At 36.9% G+C, this 11,938-nt stretch overlaps 1 protein-coding gene across 2 annotated transcripts; it reads left to right on the top strand.

Annotated features, from left to right (window-relative positions):
• Nucleotides 1-34: 34 nt before the first annotated feature.
• Nucleotides 35-7,761, top strand: LOC126190755 (uncharacterized). Of its 2 annotated transcripts, XM_049931270.1 has the most exons (4): nucleotides 35-219; nucleotides 327-403; nucleotides 1,349-1,606; nucleotides 7,077-7,761. In XM_049931270.1, the coding sequence occupies exons 1-4, from the start codon at nucleotides 153-155 to the stop codon at nucleotides 7,149-7,151; spliced, it is 477 nt and encodes a 158-aa protein (XP_049787227.1). In that variant the 5' UTR covers nucleotides 35-152; the 3' UTR covers nucleotides 7,152-7,761. The 2 variants fall into 2 exon arrangements, 1 of the variants encoding a protein (XP_049787227.1); XR_007538282.1 differs by lacking the exon at nucleotides 1,349-1,606 and having other exon boundaries at nucleotides 160-219.
• The last annotated feature ends 4,177 nt before the right edge of the window (nucleotides 7,762-11,938 follow it).

Genomic DNA, 11,938 nt, shown 5'->3' with positions numbered 1-11,938 from the left:
GACCCGGAAATGGCACAAGCCCCGCCCATTTACCCACCTCCACAACAATCAAGCGCAGGTGTAAAGTCTCTTTGTCCACTCCGTGTAGAGTGCATCGATATGATCTTTGATCGTCGTCCCGAGTGGCGAGTAGCACGTGAATAAAAGAAATCATGGAGAGGACAAAAAGATTTCAATATTCCATGTACATGAAAGAAATGGTCTTGCTTGATGGTGCAAGTAAGTTACATTTGATGCTTCTTACTTTCATCATTTGAACTTCTTTAAAATACTTCTAATTTATAACGGTTGTGATGTACATTAATACAGCGCTATAATTTCTTTAGACGATGGGGCGGAGGCAGCCACCAGCGAACAACCAAGCGACCAGGTTGTTCCAGGACCATCAGGATCCTCGACGAAGGTTAGTTTTTTTATTTTCACTGGAAAGTTTAATTCTTTGAGCGAAATATGTGTACATACTTCCTGAGACGTCACTTTATGACGTTCATACACAACTACTAAAGTATGTTTAAGTGCTTTGTATGGAGTAATTTCCAAGCAAATGATTTTTGATAGTTTTACTTGTACTACCCTAGGTGTTAATTACTAAATGCTAAGAGTCCGTGTGGGTGTGAGTATTATAGTTTCATAGCTTTTTGTTGGATATGACCTTCCTGTTTTCTGTATCCTTTAATTTATGGTTTATGTGCGTAAGATTTTTTTCAATTCGTCTTCTAAGGTAAGTGGACGTAATCACAGTTTTGTTTGACCACTATCGGCAGATTTAAAAAATGCATGTTTTGATTCATATTTGTAAGATCTCGCTCAGAAGTTTTGCAAATTAAGTCCTCTCAGTGTAAAGTGTGGGAGTATGCTGGGCGTTTATGTGAACTTTTGTTTTTTCGTTTTTCCGTGCACTCAGTGATACTTCTGGTCAAATTTCATTATATGTACTAATTTGTCAAGCAAATATGACCCCAGTTTGATTTGTACACTATTAATGCCAATAATGTTCTTGAGTAGAGGCACTGTAGTTTTTTTGCATTCCTTAATATGCATTTTATCCTTTTAAGTATTCCAGAAATTTCCAGTTTTTGATTATTCCTCCTAGAGTTACTTTAATTATAAAAACACAGGTTTATTAGTGATATGGAAATTGTTTTCAGTAAGAAAAAATTGCCTAAAAGCATTAATATTTGACCATGTTCATTCTTTCATGTACTAAATTATTTACATTGCTGGGTAAGTGCCAACATTACTATGATGGAATACTTTTCTATGCCACACATCTGCATGATATATGTTAATAATTTTTCTGCATGAGCATGTAAATGATTTTTGTGTGTGTACATGTCAAATATTTAAGGACTCTGCAAATACATCTACCCCTCCTCACAAGAAGCTTAAGGTCAAGGGGTATGCACAAAGGGATACACAAGAAGAAATGAGAAATTATTTAAAGGAGTGGCGGGAGATGAAGCGTGAAAGACGAAAAAAGAGACGCCAGATGGAAATTGAGAAGCTGGCGTTAACAAGGGCAAGCATTGAAGTAACAAGGGCAAGCATTGAAGTGACACGTGCTTCGCTGGAGGCAACGTTGGAAACCAATAAACTACTTCAGGAAGTACTTAGACACTCGGATGAGTTATCCTTCTAAATTTAATTTTTAAATCTTTCCTTTATAGTGTGTCTTTTCTATTTTCATAATTTATATATGGCAAATTTTGCTAATTCTCTCTTGAACACTCTGCAGGATACCTCAGCTTTACAAAAAGCTTTGTTAGTGATAAGTGGGGAATGTAATGGGTAGTTACCACTTGGTCTATTGCTGATAAAATGCATGGTAGAAGGTGTGACTCATTTGACCAGTTATTAGATTTTCCCATTATGTTCATGTATGTTTAAATGCCTCTGTGTGAGTTCTAATAGGTGTAATCTAGTTCTCACGATCCCTACACGAGTTGTACGTAGGTGAATAATACAGTCATTTAAAGCTGGTTCTTAAATCTTTGTAAATAGGCTTTCTTGGGACAGTTTGTTAGTATGCCAGTTCATGTAAAGCATCTGTGACACTTTCATGGATCCAACACGTGACCATTTGTTCAGTCTCTGTGTATTCAGTATACTTTTTACTGTTTGGTATGGGTCTCATGCACTTAAGCAGTATTCTAGGACAGGTGGCAAAAGCGATTTATAAGCAATCTTCTCCATAGACGCTTGCATTTCCCCTGCCTATTTTACCTATTAACCACCTGTCCAAGAAACTAAAATCAAATGTCTGACCCCAAATAGGTACTTTCGTCAGTTGGGGACTGTGTGGCAATTTGTTCTTTCATTGCTCTATTTTCCTCCAGTATTTTTCCCCAACATGTCTTCCCTTCAGAACAAGCTCACACTGATGAATGCTTCTGCCTTTGGAATTGTAAATTTGAAACACCTTCGGAGGGATGGGGAGAGCTATTTTAATTTTTAATTAACAGCAATGGTACTACTTGTTCATTTCTTCGCACATCTCTGTAGATATGTTCCTCAGGTTGTTGGCATTTGTCCTGTACATCTCCCAAAAATTTTTTCTTTTTCATTTTGTTATATTTTGTCATTTGTTTTTAAAAACTGCTTTGTGTGTTACTGGCCCTAAAAGAATTTTATTCTTGCAATTTCTTTGTCAGATTACAGTGAACTGCTAGGCATTAATTTAAACGTGCCATTCATAGTGAAGCACAGTTGTTTTAACTCTTGTAAAATTACCTTTGCATTCATTCTGTCCTATTTCATGTATCATTTTGATGTTTTTCTAACTCATTTCTTGAAGTGTCTTTCAAGTTAATTGAACTTTCTGACCTATTTGACCAGCCAGTAAAATTTTTGAGTGTCTATTTTAGATATAAATTAAATTAGCTTTTATTTTCAGAGATTGTTCTATAGGCTTCAGTGATTACTGTTCAGAGATTTCTCCATGTAGTACAGCAAAACTAGGTGCAAATAATAAGTAATTCAAGGGACTGATTTACAGCTCCATGACTAATATGCAATTCCCACTCAAGTGCCTAGTAGCTAGTTCATTGATCCACTTCATCTACAGTTCACTCGAAGCCTGTGGGGAAAAATTCACTTGAATCAGTGAGTGTTCAGATTTCTCGTATTCATTTTTATGTTGGTGCACATATTTTCACATTTACAGGAGAAAGTTGAGGACATTTCAAGGAATGGTCATATCACAAAGTAAAGTGTTCATACCACAGAGTAAACAACATTTAAATAGCTGATTTTAGAAACAGCATTAGTCCATGCATGTTGATTTTTGAGGAAAACAGAAAAATAAGTTTGTGGGCCTGAGTATTCTATTTTCTTTGACAGCTCTATTTTACTTTGAACAGCACAGTTTAAGGAGGTGATGTCCAGACACTTTTTCGATGATGTAATGACTAGATTATACAATGATTTAAATACACTAAGTTCGTGGACATGTGCTGTTTCTGAAATCAATTGGTTGCCAGAAATGTAAGTCTGTGTTGTTATTCAGCAGTTTATTTGTAAATTTATTATGTTCAATACAAAAATTATTAGGCTACATAAGTTTCTGAAGATCAGCTATATTATTTCTCATTACCAAAATTCTAATTTTATGTGTACATAACATATTCTGAACTACTACTTTTAACTACAAATTACAATCAGGTAAATAGCAAGCTTAGTGAAATATTGCTTGTACCCATGTCTATTATTCACTGTCAGGCCCTCTGCTGTCTACTGAAGGCCAGTTGTAAAGAGCTCTGTAAAAGGATAAGTGCTCTTCAGGGATATACGGCTCCAATTTTGGAGGTCAGCTATTTTCTTCTCACTTAGCGGTACACATTTTTCGTATGCTGCAGCTGTCGGTAGAGTTACTGTTTTTAAATCAAGAAGTAAACAAGTGTGCATCACCAGGATTCCAATGTATGGTTTTGAAATGACGTTCCCACTACACTCACTATTGTATTCAAATTCCATGAATTCTGAAATGGTGAAGGATTGTTTCTCATTCCTCGTGAGGACTTTGCTGTTCATAGTTTCCAAAGACAAGGCATTGCATTTTTAAAATTTAGGCCACCATTGTTTGAAAGCCAGTACAAACTCTGTTGAAACAACTTTAACCTGGTATTTGGTAAAGGTACTTGGAGCAACAATAAGTTCTACAAACTGCATGATCCTATAAATCCTATCGACAGCTCGAATTTTCCTCTTAATCACTGCAAAGTCCCTGTCACAGGGTAAGAATGAATGGCCTCTGACCAGGAAATAATAATAAATTCTGAGTAAATGCTGAGATTCTGCAACTGCCATGAGGAATCTGACCATAGTATTATTCTTATTCTGCCCTGGGCAGCCATCTGAAAATATATGCAGGTATTTTATGTCTGGTGCCAACTCGTTTCGTATGTAATCCAGCAGAAACATGCAGGCTTCATTGGGACCCTTCTTTGCTACACCTTCGTGATAAATGTAGAATGTTGCATGTCTTCAGGTTGTGGATATTGAATACATTAACATTGAGTTGCCGAAGGTAGAAAACTTCCTGAACTGGAATGGTAGGAAGGGACAGATTTTGCGTAAAATCTAGGGTGATACCTGCAACATCCTCGTCTCTCTGACACAATACTTGTACTTCACGAATACGAGCAGAAAACTTTGCAGCCCTGCGTCTATGAACCATCATTTCTGCAGCGGCAACCCTATTAGCCTTTTCATTCAGTGTCTTGTTTTGTAATTTATTTTGAAGTGCTTCACAAGCACCACATGTAAGTGAAAAATGTTCTTTGAATATTTTTAAATAAAATTCGTACTTAATATCACTTGCTTGGGGATGTTTTAATCTGAACTGCTTATGCATGGTTTTGACATTAAGATAACTATTTAAATAACGCTGTTCTCGTGTGCCATAGTGAGTAATGTTTTGGGGATAGGAATTTATGTAATGAATTATCAAACTTATTTCTGCACTGCCGATTTGATTTCCTGATGCATTTCTACCCCTCTGGTCACTAGGTGACTTTCCATAAACAATCAGATTGCTTATTCTCATTACCCTTTGGTTTGTGACACCACCAATACTTAAGAAAGCTTTCTTGCATACCTCTGATTGTCCAGTGCTGGAATTAATAAAATACTGAGAATTGTTGCATCTTGTTTTGCAGTTGCCTCCTCCTGGTACTCTTCTTCGTCTTCTGGAAATATTACCTACAGTAATCAGCCCTTGGAGATAAGAATCTTGTGCGTCCTTTGATGTCATGTTGTAGAAAAGTGAAAATACTTCATTTCTTTCCTCTTCAGGAATCCTTCCAAAGCAGTTTCTACAACATCTACAAAATTACAGTCACGCAATAAATCATTAGTTTACTATTTTACTGATGTATAACCTCCCGTATTAGAACATTACTTCCTTGCAGTCCACACCAATGCTTTTCTTTGAAACTAAGTTTCCACTGTAGTTTTTGTACTCTAAACCTTTAATTCGCGACCTTTTTATGTATTCATGCTGATACTCAACATTCTTTACACATTTTTTCCTCTTTCTGCTTTCACCACCATCATGTACATCCATATCTTCCCTGTTCAACATTGATGTGCTTCACAAAGTAAAACTGTGTAAACACAGATGATATTACACAACAGGCTAGCAAACGTTGGCTGCAGAAATAGCACTAGTCCTCGACAAGTGTTCTTTCTTCTCTCACACATAACATCAGGATCTTGTTTGTCCCATTAAGAATGATGGACAAATGTTTCTGCGTTCATTTGATAGAGGGAGTGCCATAACATGGAAATCAGCTCTTAACTCAATTTAACCAAAAGTGGACAAGTGTTGTTTCTGCAATCACCATTCATTTGTTTTAATGGTTGCCACTCCAACTTGCATATTGCACACATCTGTTTTGTGATAATACTAAACAAGCTGCCTTTGGAATTTTTTTGGTATCTTCAATCGTATGTGGATCCCATACTGTGAAGCAGTACTGTGGCAGAGGATAGACTGATGTACTGTAAGCAACCTTTTTTGTATTGTTGTTAACTCTTCAGTCTCTGATCAAAAGAAGAATTAATGTTTTTCAATGGGTAATATTAAATTCGTTATTGGACTAGTGTGTGTAGTGTCTGTATGTCTGTGAAGTACAATATTCTGTGTGTTGTCAACTACTCCCACAACGTACGTAATTTCATACATGTAGATAAGTTAATCTGGTGGTGGAGAAGCAGCTGGTGATTCAGGCCTGTAAAATTCTTGAAATGTAAGAGAAAGAAAACTTCTATACGATCTCCTTGAATTGGAACACGACCATTCGCACTTGCTAATTCGATGATTGTCCGTGAGTGAAATGAGATCTTTTTAGCAGAGAAAACATTCTGTATTCTTTTGACTAAGTCATTGAAGCAGGTTCTACAGCAAACATAGACCACCAAATGTTCAAAGTCCTATACAAGCTTGTAGTACACAATAGTTCATCACAGAATCCTTTGATCAAAATTAAATACTAGCAATTACCTTCGAAAATCAAGAGACTGTATTATGGCCATTACTAAACTCCACATTAATATCACGTATTGCTTGTCAATCTCAAAAAACACAAATTATACAGCGGCTAACAATGACTGTTTCATTGCACACTTCCGACACATGCTCTCGTTATCCTGTCTGGTAACCCAGTCCTGGCTCATTCAGATTTTCTTACTTTACTTCACTCACCATGGAGCAACGCGAAGTCAAAAAATAACTATCTCACTCGTGCAGGCTAAACTACCTTGCAATATATATATTGACTTCAGACCAATAACAATAGAAAGGTCATTGAACCGATCAGCCGAATGCTCCACGATTTCCACCAGATAGTACTGGCCAAAGGACATAACACTCAGCAACATTCTATGTCCTCATTACACCGCTAGGAAGGGGGCCAGATGCTGTCACACTTTGGCCATCTTTCCTTATGTTTATTATAAAGGACCTTGGAAATGTCATCGATAAACTGTGCTTTGTCCTGTTTCCATACTAAAGTCCTTGTGAGCTCAACATCTTGTCATGCAAGTGCTGATAGGGTGTTGGCTCATTGTTTTTACAGGTTGAAGCTGAGGGCATCACATGTCACACCTGTGGAGGACAATGGAGGATTAGTGATTGTGATTATAAACTGTAATTGTGAACTGTGAATTTTGTGGTTAGTGAAATTGTAATTGTGAACTGTATCTGTGATTGTAAATTGTAATTGTGAATTGTATATTGTGATATCCCACCCTCCATCTGCCATCCTGATTTGGGTCTTCCATGGTTTTCCCAGATTGTCAGGCGAATGCTAGGATGGGTCCCTAAGTCCATGGCAGTTGCTCCAATACCCTTTGTTTTCTTGTACTATTGGAACAATTAAAGTGTTAAAAAATGAAACTGAGCTTTTGTCAATTCCTGTCATTCACCTCTACTGTCAATAACCTCATTTTATGTTTCTAATCAGTTTATTTTACAAATAAAGGTTAAATGTCTATTTGCATTTGTTTTTCTGATGTTAAATTTGACAATCACATAAACTTTAACTCAACAGTACATTGTGCAACTTACTTGAACCATACAAGGAGTGTGTAACTGATAAGACTGCAACTTGTACCAAAGCAAACTCTAGATGCTATTTGACACACTTGGAGCAAAAAAGTTATGAACTCTGCTTCTAGAACAGGAAATAATCAGAAGTAGTACTGGCATGACTTGTAATTGAAATTGTTTCTCAGAAAATATATATTTCTTTTTATTTTCTAGTCAGTTTCATTATTGATAATTACATGAGAATTACAAATGAAGAGAAATTTTCTGGAAATGAAAACTGGTGTGTAGTATTATATTTACTGTAAATTTGTTTTTAGGTTGATAGTTGGCTCTCAAAGATTGATACTATGAAACAGAAAATTCTTTTGGCCAGACTAAAAAGCCAAAGGTTTTGGGCCCAATCCCCAGTCCAGCAAAAGTTGGAGGAAGGCAATGGCGTGATGTTACAAACAGGACCATGCCGAGTATAGTAAAATTGTATTCAAAACAATATTCAGATTGATGACTGCTGTTCTTAAGCTAGTTGGTATGTGATTATGAATGAAGAACACATTTTTGTCTTGCTTTATAGATGAGTACTACGTGCACACTATGGCTGGTCATCCAATTTGATTCCAGGGCAGTTCCATGAGTAAAGGAATGAATCTGCATTTTTTCTCTCTTTGAAGAAGACCAACAACCATTGTTTAACAGTTTTACTGTATTTTATATATAAGTAAACCAATATAATTTTTTTGTAATTTTTGTTCCTTTCTTGTAATAATTGTGTGAAAATATGCTTTCAGGTAACCGAATGACATAATTCAGACGTACATTGTCTCATAATACAATAATTCAGCTCACCCATTCCCTAAAAATATTCTGTTACGGAGAGGAATGAATGGGAAACAAAATGATATAGAACATAAATGTCTTAAATATTTTATTAACTAAATTTATAATATCTCCAGCAATGGAATGTTGAAAATTACTGTTTTCCTTCTGCATTGTCACATAGGTAAAATGGTACTTAATACTTTGATCTACAGTAAGTGCAGCCAGTTTCTTTACAATTTGGTCTTCTTCCACTCAACATCTATATTGCTTTGAGGGAAATGTAATTACATATCATTTTGTTTGTGTAATTCTTTCTAAGTAATGAAATTTCATAACCATTGTCAATATAAATCTGCCCCACAAAAATAGCTTGTCTCCCCCCACCCCCAAGCACACAGGCAACCAGAGAAAAATTGCCTTGAAGCAAGACATTATGATTGATAAAATCAGGTTCTATGAATTTGCTTTGACTGAATTTTGCTGCACAAAATTGTCCGCAAACATCTGGTTGGTTGGTATGGGGGAGGGGACCAAACAATATCACCAGTCCCATCGAATTAGGGAAGGAAATCGGCTGTGCCCTTTCAAAGGAAGCATCTCGGCATTTGCCTGAAGTGATTTTGGGAAATTCTCTTGCAGTAGGCTACCTAGAAGTTGTTAATATGAAGACTGTATTGAAGTTACTTATATGGGGTGATCAAAAAGTCAGTATAAATTTGAAAACTTAATAAACCATGGAATAATGTAGATAGAGAGGTAAAAATTGACACACATGCTTGGAATCTATTCTATATGACTATAGAATAGATGAGCAACACACACATACCATTTCCAGAATGAAGGGGGAGTGAATGTCAAGGTGTGTAAAACCGGTTTCCAGCATACTGGAGCCATTATGCACGAATGAATGAAACAGTAGGTTGGAAGTATTTGTAACCAGACCTGAGCATGGGGAGGTTATACCACTTATATAAAGTCGAGCATGATGATCTGGTCTCGAACTACATGTTTGGTCAGATATTTAATACAAGATTTAATCTATCCTTTCATCCCTCTGTGATTCCCGCTGTAAATGTGACCTCTATAACATTAAACATACTGCATCCGACACTGCAGAAGAGAAGGATAAATGGGAACGTAAAAGAGAGTTACAACAACGAAAGTTCGAGAGTGCGCGGATGGGAAAGCATCGCAACGCAGCAGAAGGGAGGCAACAGAACGACTGTGATTGCCTTTGAATTGATAAGGACTTTACTGACACTGGTATTTATGTTACAAGCAGCAATTGTGGACATACCGCCTTGGAATACATGACCTATGTACCAAGAAAGCTACAACATATGTATGGAGTGAGGGCGAAGCATCCCAAGGATCACGCAGGAAATTGGATCGTGTCTTGTGCATTGCATTAAACATAATGTCCAAACAAAGCGACTCGGATCAATGTGGCGGGCAGAATCGGAATATAAAAATGGCCTTATTGTGTTAGTTCATGGTTCTGCATGCAGACTTCACACTGGAAGTAATCCACCATAAATTCTGTCGGTGGGCATTCATACCTACCATGTGACCAGGACTTTGGTATCATCACAAAGAACAGGAAATTTCATCTGAACATACACACACTCTGACTGGATGAATGTCATTATCACTGCACAAAAACAACCACCCTTCACCACTCTACCGATGACAAGGAATGATTTCATGTCCACAGCACGTTTAGAGAGAAACATACGTAACAGAAAAGTGTTGACACACAATACCAGGGTGGAATGGTTCCATATTCAGTGGCTTCAGTATAAAGTATGCTCTCCCCATAACATGTTTTATAAGTACACCAGTGAGCCAGGTGTCCCATTTGCCAATGTCAGTTTTGCTAAACGAGGGTCAAAAGTAATTGAGACTCTGGAAGTGCTATATCCCAATGGACATACTATTAGCGTATTGAAAAAGACCAATTAAATGATCTTGCTGCAATTCGTACCCCCGGTGTGCTGTGGGTATTGCCATAACTTGACATCTGCACAGCCCTGTGGAGACACCATCCCTGTAAATGATGTAACGCATGATGAACATTAACGCCTCATGTGTATATTGTCCAATGTTTGACTACAGTATGTAAAGTAATAACGGCCTATCCCACATGTTTTGTGTATTACAGCCAAGTGCGCGAAACAACAGTGGCCCAACTCACACAAAAAGTCTAAAAACACTATTACGATTAACTCCATGTATAACCGATTACTGGACATCATGCCACATTATGTATATCACAATCATTGCTATATGCTGCAATCACTACCTTACACATCAGTTCTGCAAAAGTCAATATATTCCAGTGGCCATTCCCACAAACCAGTGTGCTGTGGGTTAGGCCACTATAGCACCGATAGTCTCATATGCCTTTTCAATGCGTTGTTACTGTGCTTTAAAAAGATAGTTTTCAAAGGTAACTAGAAGCTGAAACTTTAGACGAGTTAGTTTTTCAGTTCCAACACTTCTTAAAACAAGAATGGAACTTTAATTTAAAGAAAGTTAATATCTTCTTTAACAGAACTGGTAGTCAGATTTCTAATAAGATGGTTTTTGTCCATGTTCTCATGCAACAGTCCTCTTCAATATTTGTAAGGCAGTGCAGGTAGTACTGTGCCTTATTGCTGTCAAGTGGCTATAAATATACAGTATTGCACCAAAGTTATATATATTATGTAGCACCTTTGAAAGTAAACTGCTTTTGAGAATCACACACCTGCATGAGTGCCCAGTTAATGTTTAAATTATAGGAAAGTTCTTTCGACCAATTTAATATTTGCACGTCACTTGAAGCATTGAACATCAAATAATGTTGATCCACAATAGATGTAGTGGCAGTAGACTGGTTATGATGAATGTTTCACAAATCTTCGATGGAATGGATACTCCAAACTATGAATTGAGTGAAAAGTTAATCATTCCTTAACTAACCTCAAGGGAATTACATGGTTTGAAATGTATAGTTAAAATGATACATGTGAAAGATTAAGATTTAGGGCTACTGCGCCTTTACGAAACCACCAGGGGGTATTTTCCTTCTGTCTATTGTTATCCGTGTTGAAAGAGATGCTATTTTGCAATATCAGGTATGGGTTCACAATCCCAACATTTCAAACAATGTATATGTAATCTTGAGTGCACCACTGTAGCGTATATTTCAGACGAGACATACGGAGTTACAGTACTCAATATGATTTTATTGCATCCTGTCCAAGAGAAGAATGTAAAATAAAGAATAAGCTATTGGCATAAAATACTTCATATAGTTAAAAAAATACAAAGCCAGCCCTTCCAGCAATTCACATGGCGCACTGTATGTAGTTGCTTGCAGGAACCAAATGTTGTATCTTAAGCAGCGTTTGGGCTTTTTAGCAGCTTTAGGATGGTACTGCTACAACTTCAGAATACTGCAAGGAGGTGAAACATGAGAGATAACTGAGGGATATGTTACTTGTATGTTAAAGCTGCAAACTTACCTACTTCTGTTGTGAGATGTGTAAATTTTACTTAACTTTTCCCCTCATATGATACTCATTTGTT

This window comes from Schistocerca cancellata, chromosome 6 (assembly GCF_023864275.1).
Source record: "Schistocerca cancellata isolate TAMUIC-IGC-003103 chromosome 6, iqSchCanc2.1, whole genome shotgun sequence".
NCBI classification, from domain to species: domain Eukaryota; kingdom Metazoa; phylum Arthropoda; class Insecta; order Orthoptera; family Acrididae; genus Schistocerca; species Schistocerca cancellata.
The sequence above is the reverse complement of the archived record's forward strand: the minus strand, read 5'-3'. Positions and strand labels throughout refer to the sequence as shown.

Coding starts and splice junctions, on each gene's coding strand:
- LOC126190755 (XM_049931270.1), top strand. CDS start 153: ATGGAGAGGACAAAAAGATTTCAATATTCCATGTACATGAAAGAAATG. Junction 220..326: donor GGTCTTGCTTGATGGTGCAA/GTAAGTTACATT, acceptor TAATTTCTTTAG/ACGATGGGGCGGAGGCAGCC. Junction 404..1,348: donor CATCAGGATCCTCGACGAAG/GTTAGTTTTTTT, acceptor CAAATATTTAAG/GACTCTGCAAATACATCTAC.